Genomic DNA, 24,567 nt, shown 5'->3' with positions numbered 1-24,567 from the left:
CTTCTGTTTCTCCTCAAAAGCACTTTTTTCTTCCAAAAGCTTGGCCAAACACTTTAAATTAAAAAAAATAAAAAAAATAAAAAATAATTAAAAAATTGAAAGAAAAAAAATGCTTCTAGGATTAGAGAAGTTTGGCCGAACTGGCTATAAATTTCCAAAAGAGTGATTTTTTGACCAAAAGAAGAAGTGTTTTTGGCTTCTTAGAAGCTTGGCCAAACAAGCTCAAAATCAGCTTATTTTGAAATGTGATTTTTTTAAAAATAATTTTCAAAAATATACTTTTGCTAAGAAACAATTTGTGTTTGGTTAATTAATTTGAAAAACACTTTTGAGCAGCAATTGGTGTTTGGACAAGACTTTAAAAAGTGCTTCTACGTATATTTTTATCAAAAGTATTTTTTTTAAATACTTTTTGGAAGAAGCTACTATTTTCTGCTTCTCAAAAATTATTTTTGCTTCTACTCAAAAGTACGTTTTCTTTCTAAAAGCTTGGACAAATACCTTACTTGTAAAAAAAATACGTTTGGCGGAAAAAAAAAAAGCTTGACCAAACAGCCTAATATTTTCATCAAGTCACGTCAGTCTAATTTAAATGTGAGAATTTGAATACACATATAAATATTAAATTATTGCATTAAGATCTAAATGCTAAGTCATTAAGACCTATTTTCTTAATATCTAAATTTATAAAATTTATCTTTATTAAAAATTAATAAATCTAAAATTAAAATAAATAATACTTAACCTTCATGCTATATCAACACAATAATAGATAAAATTATATGATGGTTGCGGGTGTTAACTACGTAATGGATATCAACTTAACAATATTAAATTTTGTATAAATTTTATTCATTCAAATCTATTTTGACAGATTAAAAATAGATCTACTCAAATATATTAAGAGATTGTAAAATAAAAAAATTAATAATTAAGATTTGGATAATTAAGAATAAACGAAAAGGCAAACAGAATTAATGATTAAGATTCGATCATTCACAAAGAGCAAACAAATGGGACATTTGTAAGCACGTGATTTTTGCCTTATATGAGAATTACTCCCAAAAAATTCAAAAATAAAATGATTTTTCTTTGGTGTGCAATTTTGTGATATTTTGTGATATTTTGTGATATTTTGAATAATTATTTGTATTTGTCTGTGCGTGTTTATTTGATAAATTAATAAAAAATACAAAAATATGTCGCATTTTGCATGTAGGATTTAATTCTACAATTGTTAGTAATTAAATTTGTTTTACAAAAATTAAAAATTACAAAAATAGGCATCGTTTGCAATTTTAGCATTTAATGTCCAAATATACAATTTTATGCTTAATTAATACTTAATTGTGCGTTAATTGTTATTGGGAGTTAATTTGCGCTTTTATAACTTAATTTAGTTCTTAATAATAGTTTAAGTATTTTTATAATTTAGTTTTAGAGAAATAAAAGAAGAAAAGAGAGCGAAAATATAAAGAAAGTCGGAATTAGGCCTCTTCTTCAATTTCAAGTCACAGGCCCAAAAATTGGCCCAATCTTCCCTACGACCCAGTCCATTTCGAACTGGGTCGACCCAGTCCATAACCCAAAATACCCAATACCCCTATCTTGCATTTCAAAGACACAAAACAAAACAAAAAAATAAATAAAAGGAAAACCCTAAAAGAGACCAAAACTCACCCGCCCCCCTTGCTATCTTTCTTCTTCTTCTTCTTCCTTAAGCAAGACCCCATCCATGGCTGCCCCCCACACACCCCTGCCTGCTCCGTCGACACAGCCGAACCACCACCTTTCGTCCAACAAGTTCCAGCTTCACGTCCGCCATTGACGCAACAACGAAGCTGCCCTCCGAGCTCCCATGGCTGCCCGTCGTCATCTTCTTCTTCTTCACTTCTGTTCCTTCACAAGCTCCCATGTTTATTTGTTGAGATCCCGTCATCTTCTTCCTTGTTCCGTCTAAACCATCCGTCACCCATAATCCCGCCCACAGTCGACGACCAACAACCCCAGTCACGCCGGAAAACCCTCGACCAGCTTCACCCTACTGTCGCGGCTGCTTCTTCTACTCCTTCTGCTCGCCGCAGCTGCTTCCTCATCGTTCAAACGCGCCACTGCTGCCCGTTTCTACCATTGCTGCTGCGTTCCGGCCTGTTTCTGCTTCTCGCCGCGTCCAGCTCCCCGGCGTTGCTGTTTCGCGGCAGTTTCTCCGTCATGGTTGTCGCAGCTGCTGCTCCATTTGTTGCTGCTGCTCGTCGCAGAAATTCCCATTGCTGCTTCACTTCATCATTCCAGCTGTTGTATCTTCAGACGAGCTGCTCGGTTGAGTTTTAGTCGAGGTCGTCGAGCGTCGTTTTGAGTTCGTCAAAGTTTACAAGGAAGGTGAGTTCGTCGTTGAGTTCGTCGTCGAATCCGGAGAGGTTCGTCGAAACAGTCCGTACGTATTTCATTTCGATCCGGTTAGTAGTTTTTGAGTTTTATTTTGTCCATATTTTGCTTTGATATTTTCGAATCTAAAATCGGCAAATGTTTGTTTTGTTTATCGTTTGAATTAATTTTTAGTTCATGTTCATATGTTTTGTTAAATTAATTTTCAGATTTCAAATGGAAATTTAATTAGTGGTTTTTCATGTTTATTTCATGTTTGTATTGTTGTTAGAATAAATATTTGTTAGTTTGATGTTTGTTAGATTCAAATTGAAATTTAATTGATTATTTCTTCAATTTGTTTCATGTGTTTATGTATTTTTAGAAATTGTTAATATTGTTAAGTTCAAGTTTAAGTTCATATTTGTTTCTAACAACAAATATTGTTATTTGTCTAAAAAAAAGATTTAGTTGTGTTGAAGGAAATATATTGATTTAATCGTTTGAATCCGTCATGTTTGTTGTCTTAAAATAGATTCATTCATGTTCATACTTTGTTTGGATGATCTTGAATCCGAATTTTGTATAGTTTGATTTCTTGTTTACCATTTATGATTATTGCTTGAATTGTTCTCATAATCTTGTTTAAAGTTTAATATAAGAATTGTTTGTTGTAATGTTGTTAGAGTTGATTTTAAGTTCAATATGATTGAATTTAGAAATCTTCATACTTTGTTTGTTGTTGTTGAATCCGAAAATAGGATTGTTTGTTGCTAAAATATTGTTCAATCAAATTTTAGTTGTTCTTTGTTGTTCAATTTGTGTTCATGTGATTTGTTGTTGAAATGTTGTTAAAATCGTGTTCATGTGATATTGTTGTTATGATGTTCATCCGTGTTCATATTGTTGTTTGAACATTGTTAGAAATTGATCATATTGTCTATATTTTGGTTAAGTTTGATTAATTGATGTGTTATAGCTGATGGGTAGTTTGGTAATTTATAGTACTTTCGGGGGTAAAATAGTAATTTGTAATAGGGTCAGAGGGGTAGTTTAGGAATTGTACATTTTGTAATTGTTTATATGAAGCATGGGGGACAAAATGAAATGGGGTGGGTTGTGATATAGTTGTTTAATATAAAGGGGGGACAAGATTTAATTTAAAGGGGGAATCTTGCATTATTTTATGTTAGGCATGGGGGACAAAATATAATGGGGTGGTGTGATATGTTTATTTAATGTAATGGGGATGAGTGGGAAGATAATGGGTTGGGTAGAGAAAAAGTATGGATTTTAATTAATTGAAAGGTTTATGGGATGGGTTATAAGAAGAGGTCTTGAAATCAGAATAGGGGGGAGGAACACAAAAGATAGAAGAAAAAATACACAGACAAAAAAAAACGGGAGAGAGAAACAAATCTGAAAATAAGAGAGAGAAAAGGGCTGAACATTTAAGAGATAGAAAATTCCGAAAAATATTTAAGCTTTCAAAATAAAAATAAAAACTAAAAATTTTTTCTGCTTTCTTTTGTTGTTTGAAATCAAAATTAATTGTTGTTTCATAAAAGCGGGAAGCTTTGTATTTTTTTTGGATTACTACTCCACCGGTCTGTTACTGGGTTGTTACTGTTGCTGGGCTATTGTTGCTGTGTTGTACTGATTTTACTGCTGTTGCTGATTCTCATATTCATTTTCTTTTGCTTCCAATATCAGGTACACAACTGAAAAGCTGTTTATTGTAATCCGAAATATGAAGCGTGAATACATATGAAGAATGAAAATTTGAAGTTTTAATTTCGTTTTTATTTCTTTGTTCCTTTTGTTGATTGTATTTAAGCTATTTCATGAATTACTAAATAATAACTGGAATAAGAAAATAATATCATAAGTTAGTCTGTAATAAATCAGTTCGGCAAAATAGGTTAATTCACTAGTTATGAAGGCTTCAAGATTATAGGTTGATCATGAACAAGTAGCTAAATTTAGCTAAGACACGAATTTAAATTAAACATCGTAAATTAGGCATTAAGGCATGACTTGAGCTTAAGCAAGATTAAGAGAACGTTTAAGTCTAATAAACTTTCTAATAAGCTTTAGTAATTATGGTTAAATTTAGTTTCAAATGATTGTGAATAATTAATCTCAATAATATTTTTTTTAAAAAAATAACAATGCTGAGTTTTAATCTAGCTATATTTGTTTATTTTGAATATTAGTTGTTGAATTTTTATTTTATTTATAATTTCGAAATTAAGAGTAAAATTCCTTTTTCATCAATATTTGTATTAATCAAGCAATTAGCATGTCATGTCTTCTTAAAATAATAAAAAGCTAGTAATTAATTAGGATTTTCTTTCTTTATTTTAGAGACTAATTTTTATAGAAAAATGTAGTCGTTTTAAGATTTGTCCATTTAAAATAAATGAGATGAGCCTCGCTTAATGAAATGTATAGATTGCGGGGCCCTCAATAAATGTACATTTAATCGCTTAGAATTAGGGAGGAGCCGTTTTAGCAAATTTCACGGCCCTACCCAAAATAATGATACGCTAGTCGCTCTAGGCGCGTATTTAATAATGTTATTTTCTTAAATACGGGTGTGCATTTATGTAACCCAAATCTAAATCTCAATGGAGTCGAAATGTGTCGATAATCACAGGTGCATTGATTGCGACGTGATTTGAAATACGTTTTCACAATGTTGCAATTCTTCGTAAAATAATAACAATAAATAAATAAAAAATAATAATGATAATAATAAAAGCGGTTAAAACTTAATAAAAGCACATAAGTCACAACATGTATTTAAATCAGATATTTAGCCATTATAACAATTTAAGCGACCGTGCTAGAACCACGGGATTCGAGGGTGCCTAACACCTTCCCTCGGGTCAACAGAATTCCTTACTTAGAATTTCTGGTTCGCAGACTTCATTTGGAAAGTCGAATATTTTCCTCGATTTGGGATTCAAGATAAACCGGTGACTTGGGACACCAAAAACCTTTCCCAAGTGGCGACTCTGAATTAAATAATCTCATTTCGAATATTGTCACTTAAATTGGAAAAACTCTCTCGCGCATTCAATCCTTCGGGGCGGGCGCGCAAAAAGGAGGTGTGACAACATTAATCTATCATGATGTATAATGTGCCCAATCTCTAAATAGGTTCTAAGAATGAAACGGACAATGAAATAATAAATGGAATAAGTAAACAATAATGGATGGTATCAATTGGCTACCAATTAGGGGATGAGTTTGACAATTCAAGACTGAATATTTTGTTTAGCTGCGTATGTAGTAGAACAATTCTTAGAAAAGACACACATCTTACCTTTTTTCTTACACTTCGAGAGCACAGAGATGTACGAGACTCCTCATTTATATGAAAGAACTCTCAGTTACTTTTTGTTCACTTGTATATTCGTAATCTTAGTTGGCATTACAAAGATCTCATTTAAGTTCATTGAAAGAAAATTAAATCAAAAAATATTATTTAAATTTAATTCTTGATAGGACAAGGCAATATGACACTTCTCTTGTTCTCCATTAACATTAAGGGGGTTATATGAAATGTTCGATATTACTATCAATTACTTCTTGGCACCTAGTTGAGTACTTTTAATTACCACAAACAAAAAAATTAACTCCAATAACCATGGTGAGATTTTTTTTATTTTTTATTTCTTTAGATATAAGTTACTTCTAGTTTAGAGAAACAACCTTCATATAATACATTGAAAATTTAATAATCAACTTCAAAAATTTTAAAAAAAAATATATTTTTTGAGCTTTATATTGCGAAGAAAGACATTAAATGATTTCTATTTAACTATGATGAAATGTAAGTTATATATGTATATATCAATTTTTGTGTTTTGAGACCTCTCGTAGCTTCATTTCATATTTATTGATTTGCGTACGTGGTCTGTGTCACTTTTCGGAAGTTTTTATGTGAAATTTTGAAGAAAAAGTGATTTTTAACTAAAATGAAACTAGAGTTAACCACAGTCAATATTTTTGTTAAATGACATCAGATCAATATTTTGACGACTCGTATGATATTTTTGGACTTGTACGCACGTTTGGTTGGGGTCCTGTGTGACCTGAGCACGTTTTGGCTCATTATGTGAAAGATTGTGAAAATTGAGTTCTAAGTTAAATTTCTTGAGTTTTGATGATCGATTCTTGTTATTTGATGTTATTTTAATTATTGAGTTAGCGAGTGAGTCTGTATAACATTATTACACTTGTGTGCATGTTTGGTTTGGAGCCCGAGGGGCTCGGGTGAGTTTCAAATGAGTTTGGAGGTGTTTCGGAAGGCTTTGAATTGTTGGTGCCTTTTTGCTGGTGTTCAGGTATGTAGGTCTCACATTTGGGATGACTTGTTCGCAATTGCGAGTCTCGCTTTTGCGAAGTCGGACTCGCAAATGTGAGGGGAGAGACTGTTGGCTTCGTGATGGTAGGCTAGAATCACGTGTTTTAGCCGTAGTTTGCACTCTAATTACTGCATTTTACTTGTATTTGAGCTTGAATATTAGTCTATTGCACTTATTATGTGTTTTATGCCTTATAGGAAGTAATTTCGAGTTAGAGAGATATTCAGGAGCTAAATCGAACAAGTTGGAGCTTTGAAATATGAATAAAAGCCCAAGGGATTAAACTCGGATCGCGTTCGGGGGTCGAGGACCAAGTCCAGATATCAAAGCACGACAAAAAAGAATTACTCTGTAAAATAACCACAGCCGCGCCGCATGGGGCGCCGCTGGGCGTGGCGCGACAGTACAAATGGGCCAACTCTAACAGATTTCAGCTCTCTAAACTTTCCCACTAGCGCTCGGCATGGGGTGGCGCGCGTGTGTGATTTTCTCAGAGTACTTTCCTGTTTCGGCTTGGAAAAGGTAATTTCCCCTGGGCCCACTCCTACAGGATATAAATACACCAAAAATACATTTTTGAAGGGACTTTTTTGACTTTGGAAGCTTTGGGAGAGCATTCGAGGCTACAAGACATGGGACTCCATCATCTTTCCATCGATTCAATACGAGAGTTTGGATTGTAAAGTTCGATTGATGCTTTCTTATTTTTCCATTATATTTGTGATGACTTCCTCCGTGATTATGGAGTAGTTTACCTTAGGATTTGACGGATATGGTATTTTGATAAATATTTGTAGATTTTAACTCTAGTTCATGCTTGAATTCGTTTATGAAGTTTTGAATTGTTGCAACTTATTCACCAGTTTATTTAATCGAAAGAGGAATATCTTGGTGATTATCTTTGCATTATTTTGTTTGATTTAATTCATTGAATCTCTTAAGTAATCGAAAGAGCTTATTTAATTGTTGATTAAATAAAGTTAGGAGAATATTTGAGAGACGTTCTCCTAAGGACCAATCTATTAACGCATGCTTGCATACTTCACAATGCTTATATTAGTTCACTTCGTAGAGCTAAGATTTAATCGAGAGAGGAATCTTGACTACAAGTTTGAACTAATTATCGAGTAGATTCGTGAGAATCATTAGAACATTAGAGTGAATTAAACCAGAGTTAAATCCCAAATAACTCTCTTGCACCTATCTTGTCAAACCCTTATTCCTCACATTGATAAGAAACCACTCTGCGATTCTCCAATTCCTTGCTGTCAATTATCAACTGCATTATTTTAGTAGTTAAACTTAGTTTATAATTTGTTAACACAAGTGTTGATCCTCCTGAATAGTAATTGAACCAAAAATTACTCGAACATTGTTTAAAATCAATCCATGTGAAGACGATATTATACTATATTATCTTTGATTAGCGAGCATCAATTTCGTGTTGTGTTTTGTACTCGTCACTTCACAAATGCGAAGATGGCATCGTAAATGCGACCAGGTGGATGCCGCTCTTTCGATGGGTTGGTCGCACATGCGACTTGGTGCTGGTTTGGACAGTCTTCGCAATTACGATGGTTGTCTCTTTTGCTAGTAATGAACAATCTCAACTGTGATCATCATGCCGTAAATGTAATATCAGCAGGGTTGGGAAGTTGTTCGCTTTTGCATACATCACAATCTACAGCTAGGTAAAAGATTAGGAAATCGGGACTTAGCTTATTTTACAATGTTTTTCAACTCTAAGCTCTCTACAGGCGATTTTTGAAGAACTTTTTCTCCCAAATTCATTGGTAAGCATCTTTAACTAGTTTTCAATCAATTCCAACTACTTTTCATGAATTTTTAACATCAAATCTATGGATTTCGTGATAGAAATTAAGGATTTTTTTGTTAGAGTTTAGGAATTTTGTAAAATTGAGATTTAGACCTTGAATTGAGGTTAGATTTCAAAACAAATCACATATCCGGGCTTGGTGGTGACTGGATAATCGGGTTTTGGTCTAAATCTCAGATTTCGACCAAGAGGGCCCAAGGGTCTACTTTTGTTGACTTTTTCAAAAATGGTCAAAACTGAACCTTTTTTCATTCGTGGGTAGTTTCTAATGTTTATTTTGGATTGTTTGATTGATATTTGGCTAGATTCAGCTGGTTTGGAGGCTTGTATCAAAGGAAAAGCCGTGGTTTATTGTCGAGTTTGTTGAGGAAAGAGGTAAGTGTCGTAGTTAATCTTGACTTGATGGAATTAAGATTTGATTGGTCTATTTGCTACTTGATTTAAGTGTGGGGGACGATATATATTCAAGGGGACGAGTGTATATACGTTGTCATGGAATAAGCATGCGGAGTGGACTTTTAACTGTGTATTTAAACTTAATCATGCCTTCTTTTACTCCGTACTACTATTTGTATCATGCTCTCATTGTTACTTGCCCTTATTTGTTAAATTCATGTCATCCTTGTTTCATGCTTTATTTTACTATATGTTCCTTGTACCCATGTCTTGTTGCCCTTTTTTTTACTTTTTCTAAACCTTTAATTGCCTTTTTGCCTCCGCTTGATTCTATTTCCCCGGTTTGTTATATTGGTTTGCCTTAGATTTATTTACTTTCTTAGATTTCTCTCTCTCTCTCTCTCTCTCTCTCTCTCTCTCTCTCTCTCTCTCTCTCTCTCATGTTGAGCGATACATCATAGTTTTTTATAATATTGATATTATTATTTGGGATCGGGTTGCACGCCGCAACGGATATTGGTATTATTATTTGGGATCAGATTGTGCGTTGCATTGGATATTGAAGTGTTGTTTGGGATCGGGTTGCACGTCGCAACGATATTGGTGTTGATGTGATATGTGTGGATTGGGTTGCGCGCCGTAACGGAGAAGACATATTATTATTGTTTTTGACTGTTGGTTCCGCATCCGTGTTATGTCATGAAGTTGAGAGTAAATGATATTCTGGGGCCCTCTATTATATGTTTATTGTTCTGATTTTTACGTCAACTATTGTTCCTCTATTTCTGTTGTTGCTTTAACTTATACGCGTACAAGTTTAGAGTGAGTGCCTTGTTATAGCCTCGTCACTACTTTGACAATGTTAGACTCGGAACTTACAAAGTATATGGGGTCGATTGTACTCATACTACACTTCTGCACTTCTTGTGCAGATACTGGTGTTCGTCCCAATGGCGTGTAGTGGAGGCGCGCTCGAACTGCTATTCATTCGGAGACTTGAGGTAGAGCTGTATAACGTTCGCATACCCTGAAGTCCCTTTCTTATCTGTCGTACTGTTATTTCATTCGAACGGTTGTATTTTTATTTCAGACCTTAGTTGTAGTATTTTATTTAGTAGTTCATGCACTTGCGACACAAGATTTCAAGATTAGTCTAGACAACGTTTTTGGAGTTATTATATATACTTTGGAGTGCTACAACTTTACTTTCTTATTATTCTGTTTTTAAATTGCTAAAAATGAATAGTTATGTAGTAATGTTAGCTTGCCTAGCAAGTGAATCTTAGGCGTCATCACTGCCTCGAAGTTGGGATTTCGGGTCGTGATATATATATATATATATATTTTCTACCCCTCCGGGGTAGAGGTAAGGTCTGCGTACACTTTACCCTCCCCATATATATATATATATATATATATATAGTAATGTTGAATTGCCTAGCAAGTGGATGTTAGGCGTCATCACGGTCCCGAAGTTGGGATTTCGGGTCGTGATATATATATATATAAGCCTTCAATTAAAATATTTAAGCTTTTGTTAATTTAAGTATAAAAACATCAAATCACAAATACATGAATTTTTATGGTTTAACCATCAGTGTGGTTAAACCAAAATAATAATATTGAACATCCTAGATTATTCCTTAACTTTTTGATGATAAATAAGGTATACCAAAATACTATCATTCATCATATATTGAAAATTCACCCCAATATCATTATATATTGGTTGATATTTTTGTCTTAATTGTTTTAATTATGCTTATGCTTTTAAGGAGAAGCTACAAATTTTCGATTCCTCATAAATAAAAAAATATGCTATTGCTACTATTCAAATTACTCCTTTTTGTTTTCAAAAGCATGGTCATACACCTTAATTCTATAGAATAAGTATTTCTTTTTAACAAGCAAGTTTAGTTCACAAAAAGCTTTGCCAAACAAACTATAAGCTTGACTTCTCTAACTCTTTCATATTTCCTTTTTCCTCGAGTAAAACAACCAAAATCCCATTCCTCCAAGACAATAAGACACCCTCTGACCATCACCCCATGCAGTAAAAACATTCGGCATAAATTATGAAAAAAGGGGGAGGTAGAAAAGAAATGAAACGTTGGGCTTTCTAAAATCAATAAATTTCATATATAATGTGAGTATACTTTGTTTCTACCCTCAATACAACAATGATATGGTGCCTCAAAAGAGAGATTCTGAATGACTTCTCAAACATACTGCAACTTCAGAATCTGTACCCGAAAGTAAAAGGATAATTGAGAAAAACCAACTCCTGAAGCCAGCCACCCCCATTTGGCTAAGCTGAAACAATCGTATAGGTAACAAGACAAGATGGCAAAGAATTGAAGCAGCACAGCTGCAGAACAGACTATTCTCGAGGGCGGGGCAAGTGTTAACACCATGTATAAATTATGGCATTGGTTGACATTTAAGTTGTGACTCTGTGATACTTACAGATGTAGAAAGGAATCGTAACAGAACCTCCTACCTACAAAGAAGAAAGTGAAGCAGTATTGGCCGTGGGAGGTGTTGGAGAAGCAGTGGCATTATCTGTCCAGTTTGTTTCGCCCCAGTGCCATAACATGCTTTCCCAGAAGCAAAAATCTTCAAAACAAGTCTGCAAACGCGAGTCCTTTATCTTGATCTTCCAATGACCATCTGAATAGTTAGCTTTCTCAGCTTCCCTTCGATCCCACTCCAGTGCAGCCTTCTGTTTAGACCTAAGCAAACAGTATTTATGCAAGTTCTCCGGCATTGCATCGTGGACCTTCCACCATGTCCTGTGCGCAACATCACTTGCAAACTCTTGCAATTTCTCCACATTCCAGTTGCAATCATAGTCCCTGAAGCATAACCAAGGTTTCAGACCTAAGTAGTGCAGGACATAGAGAACTGGAGGATCAGCACCAAAAAGACGTGTTTTCATTTCCTTCTTCTCCTCCTCATCACCTTCCCAATAATGTTTCAAAAAGTTCATGTGTTTCGGAATCCTATGCCACCATGTGAAGATCTCGTTCAAATACCCCTGATCCCCACCATTGTACGATTCAATCTCATCGATATGATCCATCAACAACTGAAATGTGCAATTTGATGGTTCAACAACCATCACACCTGAATTAAAAAGGGTAGCATTATTTCCTATAGCGGTTATTTCAGGCATCTCAAAGAGAAAGTCAATGTTTCTCAGTATTAATAAATCAGCATCAATGAAGATGATTTTGTCATAATCTGTCAGCTGCCAGAGACGAAATTTGCTATAGTTCCACTCGTTGTAGGCATCCTTTTCAGCTTTAGGATTCCTTATTCTTTGTATTGTGTGGATTTTCCACCCTGCAGCCGCCAAACCTTCCCTGTGGTAGTCACTGATAGTCTCATCAACAAGTATCACAAGATCTCGTGTTGAACCTGCCAAGCGGATACTCTGAGCTGCAGCTATGGCCCCACATACATAAACATGTGCTGAGTGGAGAATAGTTGCATAGGCTTCTCTTCTCACATTTCCAGAGTGCCAATTTGCTGCAGAAACTTATAATGTTAGATTTTATCATCATTTGTGAGAAATTAACTTGAATTTGGAGGTTATCCTCTCATTGTTTTCATTTCAGGTGGACTAATTAAATAGTGCCCAACTGCTTATTCCACACTCCACTCCCTCAAATCCTGAAGAATGGAAGAGAACAATACGAAGATGGATAAAGGCGGAGATAAACAGTGTATGACATGTCAAATAGTTTAACTTGACCCCCTGCAATGTCTTGCAAGAGGCAGTGAGTAAAATTCAAGGATGGTCAGGTTGGCAGTTCTTAATAGTTAATAAATTAAACACCAGTATCAGAGTTATAGCGTTCTGACAAAAAAGTAACCATCAAAAGCTAACCTTTGGCCTTGAGAGGAACTGCAAGTTCACATGACCCAACAGGGAGGTGGAGCTTCTCTCTTAAAGTGTTCAGGTTAGGTTCATATAGCCATGCATTGCCTTCACGTACAACTAACTCTTTACAGGTGAACAGATTGGGCGTAGGAAAATTCTCAGTAACAAGAAGCACGTGTACTGGATGATACCCTTTATTAGTGGCAGCCAGCCCTGCTGCTCCTAGCTGCAAGTGCAAACGAGCTACATCTCTATACCAGTCCTTGGACTTCTTGCATGGAAGCTTTACAACTATGAGATCAATCCTTGGTTTACCCGGAAACTGAATTTGGGGTAAAGAAGGACAAGTGGGGACCTCAAATTCTTCTTCTTCATCTATCCATTCAGGATATAATGTTTCCCATGTTATATTGTTCGGGACGTAATCTAGGTTCAAGATCACATGCTCAGCATCAGGTAGTAACTGCTTCAACTGATCGACTTCACTGTCATTGAAGTTTAATAGTCCTACTCCCTGATACGCATGTTGATCGGCTAGTTTCTCAATAACTCTGGAAATTTGGTCCCAATCAATATCTAAAAGTGATGTATAACGTTGATCAGCTGAAGGACCATCGCTCAACCCTCTGTGCACCAAAGCAGCCCTAGAATCAAGATTCCAAAATTGGAGCAAAGAAAAAGAATTAGAATATGAGAAAATAATCTGTTTAACAAATCGAAGTTTCTCTAATCATTGCTAGGAACTTGTTCACCCAGAAACACCAAATAAATAATCTCTTTGAAGGTCTCACTAAGCCGCCTAAGAAATGAAGGTATACGAAGGTTTATTTAATGTAATCATTTTTTTTAAGAATGGTAACAAGTTTTATATATCAATTCACAGAAACTGTGCCAAAATCATACGTACAGAAGAAGAGGAAAAAAAAGAAACAAAAAACCTATCCTCGCAACTTACGGAGCTTCCAAAATATCTAGGATAGCTTCAGTATGCACTGATGTTATCATCTTTAACCATATGGAAATAACAAAGACGAAAAGCCCTATACTTACCGAGAGTTTGAACTAGATATGTATTCCGTGTTATAAATTGTTGGAGAATGCCAGAGTGTCCAAAATGCTCCCAGAGCAATAACACCCAATATGAGCTTTAAAGTTGGGAACTTGCATGTGAAATTCCTGTTTTTGGTGGGGCTATGGAGGCCTTTCTCCCCATCTCTGAAAACTTTACTTCTCAAAAACCTCTTTTTGCTTGTTTCCTCCCTGAACCAAAGAACAGAGGTTAGCATATAAAAGGCAGTCAACGTCATCATAAATATGACAAAATCACTATCATGTTGGATGATTTCTGAATCTTTGAACTTTTTCCTTTTTTGGGTCAAAAACAAAGTCATTAATGGTGAGAATGTCCATCAGAGACCTCGCGCCAATTCTGTCAGAAATTTAGAAGACTGGATTGGACTTTGAAGTTAGATACCACATCTCAAATAAAGATAATAGATCTGACTCAGTGGTTAGTCTATTGCGATTCAAACACAAAACAGCCATAAAAGTTCCATAAACTTCAGGGTCCCATGTAATTGCTTATACAATCAGGTTCGGACTTGGATCATTAAGAGAGATCTCAATAAGAGTACATCCAACAATTGAATCCTCTTCCGAGTTGTGTCATTTTTAATATCTAATGGACCAGTTAAGAGATCTTCGTTTAGGACAAGGATTGACATTTTCAGGATCAACCTCACAGCCTCAGCTCCTATTCTTTGAGAACAACAAAACAAAAAGAGAACTGAGATCTTGGGGTACTAGTTTGGCATAGAGAAAGAAAAGGAGACAGGGCAGGTAAAACTGACAATTCAAAAGCTTCTTTTTCAACTTGACATGTGTTAAAACGGAGGGGAAAGAGACCACCTTTTTTGTTAAATCAAGAAAACTTAAGAATGTAACAGAGAGTAAAGAAGCCACTATTTCCCACCATTCCAAATAAAAGAACTTATGAATGCTACCTGTGGCAAATGACCGTTTTCTATTCATAGAACATATGCCAAAATGAAAGGAAAACCCCTTATTCAGATTTCTCCAACAAATGATACCCTTCCACTACACCATGTTACTCATAATCTGAAAACATATTATGTGAGATTGGATGTCATCTAATGTGAGGTAACACCCATAAGGAATAGGATTTCAGTATTAGGATAAAAAAGATCATGGTTTGGATGGATCACGGAGAAGAGTAGGGTTCAAAAAGCCCATAATGCTAACATTTCTAGTTTGCCACATCTTACATTTTCCACCCTGCATACAAACTCTCAACAAGACTCTCCCAATTTAAATAATTTTTCCCAGGTAAGCGAGTCTTCATCACCCAAATTTTCAATTAAGTCAGCAAGGACGCACGAAGTGATAAAGCAGAAAGAACTAGCAGGCAGAGGAATAAATACAAACTATAACATGGAAGAAAAGAGCTCAATCAGCCGACGATGTCATGCATGAATGTGTCAGCTCTTTGGTGCTACTGAATAAGATTTAGTTAAACAAACGGGTGCACAACTACCTCATACATCATGTTTTGCTGCTAAAACTACCAAAAGGTCGTCTACTATGACTGAAGCAGCTTGTCACTCAGCTTTTCAAGATATTTCAATTTTCAACTAACTAGAATGAAATGCTCATTTTTGTCTCTTCATTTCACATTTAGGATACAAAACTCTACTATTGAGCTACAGTGTTTCTAGATCTACAGATACACAAGAATTAGCTGGAGGACAGTACCAATATCTATCATCCCCAAAAAGTGAACCTAATCTTCATTTTATTCCCCCAAATTATTCTCAGAAGTAAATGAAGCTAAAAAAAAAAATTAAGCAAAAATGAACTTTATTCCACTAACACTTTAGTACTCAACTCCATCTCAAAAAATCTAAACCAAAAACCAATCTTGACCCAAAATAAGCACACCCAAATATGTAAACATAGACAAGCAGTAAGCAAATGAGTAATGCAAATATGCCCTTGAGAAAAATACCATAAGATAACTTGTACTGATAAAATAAAATTAAGATCAATGGAAAAATCAACAAGTAGAGAGCATAGTTAGATACTTACGTGGATACAGAGAGCCTCTGTCTAGGTTCAATAGGACTAGGTGAGGCACCAACTATGCTTCCTCTCATTTTGGGTTTTTCTAACTCAAATTCAGCTTAAGGAAGGCAACATCTGACTTAGAAAATAATAAAACCAACTTCACATTTCAAAGATTCAAAAAACCACTTATGTAAAAATCAGTTCTTGATTATTTGGAGAAGAAAGAAAAAGCATGATCTGGGTAGATGGGAAGACAGAGAAAATGACAAAGAAGTGATTTTTGTTAGTGGAACAAATCAAACACAATAGTTAAGTTGTTAAGGGTACTAATAGCCTGTTTGGCCTTATTTTTGCCCAAAAAGAGCTTCTTTTTTTTTTTTTTCTAAAGGCACTTTTGGCGTAAGCTTTTGGAAGAAAAAAAAAAGTATTTTCGAGGAGAAGCAGAAGCAATTTTGGAGAAGCACAAAAAAGTACTTCTTTCGAGAAAAATATACTTAGAATTAATTTTTTAAAGCTTAGTCAAATACTAATTGCTACTCAGAAGTGTTTTTCAAACTAATTAGCCAAACACAAACTGATTCTCATCGAAAGTACTTTTAAAAAAAACACTTATCAAAATAAGCTGATTTTTGCAGTTTGGCCAAATAGGCTATAAATTACTTGGCATTTGAGGCGGCTTAGTATTTTATTTTATGTAATAAGTTTTTCACATAAAGACAGAGTGGTCAAATTAAGGTCCGTCGGGTGGTTTTTTCTTTTTCAAGAAATTTTTTTACCAACAATTGTTACTAATTCTTGTAGGGTTAAAAGTATAATTCAGCTCTTTCCAAATTTGTGAAATCCTGTTAAAAGATAAATAAAACAAAAAGAGACTCTTACTACCGTGTCCATTAACATTCCTAATAGCGTACATTATTTGTATTAATCCCATTTATTTATTTATTGAATAGCCCAAATGATATTTGGGAAAGAGGGTTATTACCTTCCTATAATAGCTGATATTATGTCGGAGCGATGATCATAGCAATTTATTGAAGGTTGGTCAGCATTTATTAAGAAGTGACGTAGTATTTTTTGCCGAATTTAATAGTAGCAAAATGTTAAACTAAACGGGTAAAATAAAAGAATAACGTCAAAGCATTAACTCCAAATTTTAGAAATAGGTTTAAGTATAACTTAAAAGGAAAATGGTCAAAATTACCTCTTTACTATATTTAATTTCATAATTAAAAGTAAAATGGTAAACTAGAAAAAAAAAATTCTCTCGAAATATTTTGATAAGTGGAATCAATATAAATTTTGTTAAAGTCAAGAAACAAATATGAAACGATTTGCTGATAGTGTGTTATTTGCTGACATACATTATTGTTTCCAAACGTTTTACAAATATAAATAGTTGTGACAGATCTATTAGTATTTGGTATCCACATGAATCCTTGAACATGCATTAATTACAAACAATTATAACAAAGTGGAAATGCCCAATGAAATTCTTGACGGTCAAGTTCGAAATTGCTGAACAACCATTTCAACGTTGAAGAATAGACTTTACTATTTGACTATGAAATCCTATGCTCACTTCACATAAGGTCTTAGCCAATAAAGAACTGTCAAATTTTTCCAACTAAAAGGGCTTGAGGTTGAATAATTATATAGAATTTATAAAAGATAAGAAAAGGGGTAAAGACTTGATATATAAGAGAAAGCATGTATATTAAACTGAACTAAATTGATGATGAAAAAGCAATATTATGAAGTTGTTGAAGATATTTTGATTTTTTTATTTAAGATGAATTGTGGATAAAGAAACTTGGTCTAGAGTTGAAGATATTATAAAGGATGCTAGAGTTGGCGAAAAATTGATTACAGAGAATAGATATTAGTTTGAGCTGTGTCAAAGACATTGTTCTTAAGGATATTTCACTCATAAAATAAAGAATAAAATTAGGTGTATTCTTCACAATTCAACAAGTTTCTTCACTTACTACTAAGAGGAGAAACAACAAATTATAGAAGAGGAAAACCCATGAGAAAAAAAGAATTAGATTTCAAAAATTTGTGTTTAGCTCTCCAAAAACTATGTTTTTATATATAGGTGCTGAACCAAATGGCTAGTATATTAGATTTTAATAATAAACAGCTAGTATATCAAGAAATCAGAATAATCCTCTAATATGAAATATGTACCGGTTAGTTTACTGACTAGTTTGAGAATTAATGTTGTACGGGCTACTTTTGACCATTTCAAGGTAAGTTAAAATAAAATAATAAAATAAAGAAGTAAAGTAAAAATAATTTTTGCAGAATGTGAGTTTTATCATGCCCGGGGTGACCACATTACGTCTATGCTTTCAAGACCGTTCATTAGGAGTCAAGCCGAGGACCTTCAAATTATTGGGATGCATTTGATACCGTTGGAAGATTTGAATGATCTTTTGGAAAATCCTAATAGAGTCCACAATTTCATCCAAATGATATTCAAGGGAGAAATTCAAAAATAGCCAGATTTACAAGTGGTTGTTCAAAAATAGCCTAGTTTCAAAAGTAATCGAAATTTAGTCACTTTTCATGTAAAGATAAATCTGAACAAAAACATTGTTCAAAATCCGAAAAAATACTTCAGCATAATATACTGAAGTTCCAGTATAATATACCGGTCCAGTATAATATACTGGAGTTTGGAGCACTGGTTCTCCACTCTCCAGTATATTATACTGGAGCCAGCAAAGTATATCGGTCCAGCATAATATGCTGGAAGTTCATATACAGGTACACCGAACTCCAGTATATTATGCTGGACCGGTCTCTGTTGCAGCAAAATAGTGGCTATTTTTCATTGACTTGGTAAACGCTGGCTATTTTTGAATGACCAGTCCGAAAACTGGCTAGACCGTGCTATTTTTACGATATTCAAGGATAGTGGCCCAAGTTCATATGAAGAGGCCCACTTACAATTGGAGAGCCCAAGCATCTAAGGGTCTTTTTAGTCATTTGTGGATATCTCAAAAGGAAGTGTACCTTATTTTTATCAACTTTCTCTCATCTTGAAATAGTCAAACTAACTGTTATAAACTAGCCGTTGGAGCAACACCTATATAAACATGGTCTTTGGAAAGCTAAAGACACAATTTTCTGCAACTTTCTGAATCTTCTTCGTTCTTTCTTTAATTTTCTGCTAGTTCTGTTCCAGTTTAATAACTGGAAGAGCTTGTTGAATCCTGGGGGATACGCCTAATTTATGCTTTATTGTGTAGTGAAATATCATAAAGGAAGTATTCTTGACATGCCTCAAGTTTTGATTAATCCTATTCTCCATAACCAATTTTTCCAACAAGATTATGGGAGATGTTTGCTCAATAATAATTAATAATGGAAGTTGTGCAAATGTGGCAAGTGCATCTTTGGTAGAGCAATTGAATTTGCCTACAAAGAAGCGTCCTACACCATATATGGTACAATGGTTAAATGAGTGTCGGGAGCTCAAAGTGACAAAGATAGAATTGATAAAGTTCAAGATCAGAAAGTATCATGATAAAGTTTGGTGTGATGTAGTGCCAATGCAAGCTTGTCATTTGCTTCTAGGCCGATGATCACGCCCAACTCTAGTCCTAAAAAGGATAAGCGGTCGCTGCAAATATAATCCGGTCTAAAAGTCCGGAGTCGAATCCCATAGAGAACTAAGGCTTAGCTATATCTGTTTAATATCACTAAAAAGACAAGTTTGAACAATTTTCTAAATTATAAAGATTGATATTTATATTTCTAACTAATTAACTAGCAAATACTAGAAAACGGTAAAATTATCAACTAACGAGACAAAGGGTTGGAGACTAAATTAAGGAGGTCTAGAGTTATGATTTCCCCAATTGTCGGAATCCTTCTAGCTGTGTTCCCTACAATTTTTCCAATGTATTCTCTACTGACCGTGAGCACTTTAGGTGTCGTAATTCTCTCTCGAGTAACTACAATAATTTACTAGACATATTCTCTCGAACTACGCTAGTTGGCTTTATCTAACCGCTCATTATGACCACGTCAAGGCTTTGTTATTTGTAAACCTACCTTTAAACCTGCTGTATTGATTTCTCACATACGTTAGGAGTGACGTTTGTTTAACAATCACCTAAATATGTATCATTTCTCAAGGAACGCATAATAAATAGGCACAGTCAATCGATGGCCATTCAATCAACAACAATAAACACGTAGTTGAACAAGTAGAGAAATCCAACGGCTCAATTATATAAAAACATAACAAGAATTTATCCTACAAAAGGTTCTATCAAAACCCTAGATAACAATTTAGCTATTCATAATAGTATGTAAAACTACAATACTAAAAATCATAACCAACAATGAAAAATAGGAAGAGGAAGGAAAAACTCGTTGAAGAATTTCCCGCCTTGCTCCTATTGTGTTCTTGACTCCTTAGGTCGAATCCTCAGTCTCCTTAGCCTCCTTAGGTCTAATTTTTATGTCAAAAGTGTGTCCAACTCTTAAAATACCGTTTTTCCATGTATATATACCAAGTAGTGTCGGGACCAAATAATTATACCTTCTCCTACGCGAAAAAGGACAATATTTCACGTTTAGACTGCCGCGGTCGCGGTCAACCGCGGTATATGGCAGGTATACTGTTTCTGTCGCGTCAGGTCCTTGGTCACAGTTTCGACCGCATTTTTCACCCTGTTCTATTTGGAATTTGGAAAAACATAAAACATGAAAGATGTAGCTCTTTGAGTTAGCTTTCCAACCATATATTGTGGGCTCAAATGGAGTTATGAACAAAAAGTTATGTATATTGTACTAGACAATGCACAATATACCTACTCGATTCTTCGTTTTATTTCTCTATCATCCGTTGATCCCCGAATACGATCTCGGCTTAATTTCTTGGGCTTTTACTCAGACTTCAAAGCTCCAAATCACTTGAATTCATTCCATAACATCTACATAGCTCGGAATCAATCCTACAAAGCATAAAACACACAATTAGTGCAAGACACTAGCGATTAAAGCTCAAACTCAATTAAAGTGCAGTAAATTTGAGTATAATAAGCGACTAAAATACGCAATTATAGCCTATCATCAGCCAACCTTGGCAATATGATAGAGAATCAAAGCATGATGAAAGAACTAATAAGTACTCTCTTGTTAAAGATGGACATAAATTTACTCTTTTACCTTTAACACTATTTCAAGTGAGTGAAGATTACAAAAAAAAAATAAGAGAATTGAGGGAAAAAGCAAAGAGTGGGCAAGAGAGAGAGAAAAATGAGAAGCATGATACTTCAATAAAGGAAAAAAAGTGAGAAGAGTGGCACTTCAAGAGAGAAAAAAGTGGGAAAAAGAGGAAAAATGAGGGAAAGGTTTCACTTTTACAAAATAAGAGTGAGCCTAGAGGGAAAGAAAAAGCGAGTTTGTTAGCTAGTCATCAAGATCCTTTGAGAGAGGTTGAGGATAACCATTCACTTATACTTCTTATGCATAAAGATTATTTTTTGACTACTAATGAGCTAACCCCTTTTGTACCTAGTGAAGTTTCTACTCTTTTGCAAGGTTATGAAGATGTCTTTCCCGAAGAGCTACCAAGAGAACAATCACCTTTGAGGGGAATAGAGCATCAAATTGACTTTGTTCCGGGATTTCAACTTCCAAATCAAGCGGCATATAGGAGCAATCCGGAGCTACAAAAGAGTTGCAAAAGCAAGTTGATGACCTTCTTGAGATGGAATTTGTAAGGAAAAGCTTGAGTCATTGTGTCTTGCCCGTGATCCTAGTGCCAAAGAAAGATGGAAGCTGGAGAATGTGCGTTGATTGTAGGGCTATTGATAACCCTATACCTAGGATTGATGACTTACTTGATGAATTGAGTGGCTCTCTTATCTTTTGTAAAATTTACTTGAGAAGTGGTTATCACCAAATAAGAATGAAACCCAGTGATGAGTGGAAAACCGCTTTTAAAACTAATTTTGGACTGTATGAATGGATAGTTATGCCTTTTGAACTTTCAAATGCAGCTAGCACTTTCATGATGGTGATGAACTATATGAAACCCTTTATTGAAAAGTTTGTTGTAGTTTACTTTCATGATATTTTGATATATTCAAAGTCAATTGAAGAGCATGTTGAGCAGTTGAACATGTTCTTAGAAAGGAAAGATTATTTGTTAATTTGAAAAAGTATACTTTTTGTGTTGATAAAGTGGTCTTTCTTTATTTTTTTGTGAGTGCTAAAGGTGTAGAAAGACAAAGATAATGTGGTCGCCGAGGCTCTTTCTAGGAGGTTTATTTTTGTAACGACCCGGCCGGTCGTTTCATGAGTTACCGCTCCGTTTCCTCCATTTATGCTTCTTTATGTCTTATTCAACTGTATTATGTGGTATCGTGTTGGTTAGTTTGGGTTTGGAGTGGTTTTGTAGAGAAATGAGACACTTAGTCTCTTAAGTTAGTCTTTTAGTTAAAAAAGTCAACCGAAAGTTGACTTGTGAGTAAACGATCTCGAAATTTGGTTTTATGATTCGGATAGCTTCTGGAGGTGATTTGGGACTTAGGAGTGTGATTGGAATGTATTTTGAAGGTTCGTAGTAGATTTAGGCTTGAATTGGCGAAATTGAAACTTTGGCATTTTTTCGGTTGGTAAAGGTGATTTTGATATATGGGTTGGAATGGGATTCCGGAAGTTGGAGTATGTCCATTGTGTCATATGTGATGTGTGTGCAAAATTTCAGGTCATTCGGACGAGGTTTGATAGACTTTTTGATTAAAAGCGTAATTTAAAAGTTTTTGAAAATCTTAGGCTTGAATCCGATGTTATTTTGTTTATTCGATGTTTTTTTAGGTGTTTTGAAGTTTGGTATAAGTTTGGATAGTGGTATATGTGTTGTTCGTACTTTTGGTTGAGGTCCCGGGGGCCTCGGGGTGATTTCGGATGGTTGACGGGGAATTTGGACTTTGAAATTTGCAGCTGAAGCTACTGAATTACTATCATAACCGCACTTGCACCTTGGGGACCGCAGGTGCGGGACCGCAGAAGCGGACGAGTAGCCGTAGATGCGGAAATGGGTGAGAAGAGCTAGAACCGCAGATGTGGAGGTTCGAACGCACCTGCGATAGCGTAAGTGCGAGATTTTAATCGCAGGTGCGGTCCTTGAGAGGATAAGTGACTTTCGCAAATGCGCACCTGGGACCACAAGTGCAAAATTTTGACCGCCGAAGTGGTTTAGCTGGGGCAGAACATATAAATTAAGTCCTTTGCGAATTTTTGGTTATTCCACTATTTTCAGTAACGGGTTTGAGCTTAGGAGAGCAAATTAAAGAGAGAATTCAAGAGGGTTTTGTAGAGGTAAGGTTTTTGGACCCTAAACTTGTTTCTATGATGGGTTTTAAATGTTTATGCTTGAAATCTATGGAAATTAGTAGCAAAATTGGGGGGTTTAGGGCTTAAAAATTGGATACCTTAATCTAGGGATTTGAGGGGTCATTTGTGGTTGAATTTTGGTATATTTGGTACGCATGAACTCGTGAGAGTGTAAGGATTCCAGTTTTGTGAATTTTATCGGGATCCAAGATGTGGGCCCGGGGGTCGGGTTTGGCTTATTTCGGGATTTTTGGTGTTAATTGGTTATTTTGGAGTGAGCTTTGTTCCCTTAGCATATTTTGATGGTATAGATCTATTTTTGGTTAGAGTTGGAGCCTCCGGCGGTCGAGTCGAGAGGCAAGGGCATCGCGGGCTAGGGTTTGGACCAGATTGAGGTAAGTAATGATTGTAAATGTTGTCCTGAGGGTATGAAACCCCGAATTTCACATCGTGGTGCTACTATGAGGTGACGCACATGCTAGATGACGAGTGTGGGGTCGTGCACCATTTGGGATTATGGCTTAGTCCGTTTCCCGTATAACTGTTATGTCGCATATTTATTAAAACTTGTTTGATATCGTTATGTTTTGGAAAGTATTATCATATTTTGGGCTGAATGCCATATTTGAGCTGAATGCCAACTGTTTTGGACCCTTAGGGAATTTTTACTATTATTCCTCACTGTTTTTATTTCATATTTGTATTCAGTCATACTGTATTCTATTGTTTTCATAACCCAACCGTATTTACTCCATTTTTGATATTTTAAATGATATTTTGGGCTGAGCATCATGTTTTACAGTTGCCTGAGTGGCTTGAGAGATTTTTGACTGAGTGAGGCCGAGGGTCTGTGTTGTGAGGATATTATGGGATCGGGCTGCATGTCGCAACATGTTATTACTGATTCATGATTATGAGGCCGAGGGCATGATTTTTATGAGACCAAGGGCCTGTTTGATTATGCCACGATATGGCTTGTTATAGCGCTTGGGCTGTAGGAGCCCCTCCAGGATTCTGCACATCTCCAGTAAATGCGGGTACCCAGTGTGAGATGTGATATTGCCCGAGGGGCTGTTGTTGTTTCATATTATTGCCCGAGGGGCTGATTACAAGTGATTGTGATGTAGCCCGAGGGGCTGGTTTCCATTGATGTTATGCCCGAGGGGATTTTTACATTTCTATTCTTTTACTCACTGTTTTCATCACTCGTTTGAAACTATTGAAAGACGTTTTTAAAGGATTTTCACTAAACTGAGCCATTTTTA

The 24,567-nt window shown here is 35.2% G+C and overlaps 1 protein-coding gene across 1 annotated transcript; it reads right to left on the bottom strand.

Moving 5' to 3' along the window:
* Positions 1-11,089: 11,089 nt before the first annotated feature.
* LOC104215713 (putative UDP-glucuronate:xylan alpha-glucuronosyltransferase 3) lies at positions 11,090-16,245 on the bottom strand. The gene is made up of 4 exons (XM_009765571.2): positions 15,965-16,245; positions 13,910-14,119; positions 12,866-13,503; positions 11,090-12,504 (listed from the first exon to the last, which is right to left on the bottom strand). The coding sequence occupies exons 1-4, from the start codon at positions 16,030-16,032 to the stop codon at positions 11,474-11,476; spliced, it is 1,947 nt and encodes a 648-aa protein (XP_009763873.1). The 5' UTR covers positions 16,033-16,245; the 3' UTR covers positions 11,090-11,473.
* Positions 16,246-24,567: the final 8,322 nt, after the last annotated feature.

The sequence above is a fragment of the Nicotiana sylvestris genome, chromosome 4 (genome assembly GCF_000393655.2).
Source record: "Nicotiana sylvestris chromosome 4, ASM39365v2, whole genome shotgun sequence".
In the NCBI taxonomy this organism is placed as follows: domain Eukaryota; kingdom Viridiplantae; phylum Streptophyta; class Magnoliopsida; order Solanales; family Solanaceae; genus Nicotiana; species Nicotiana sylvestris.
Note: the sequence above shows the minus strand (reverse complement) of the source record. Positions and strands in the feature narration are given on the sequence as shown.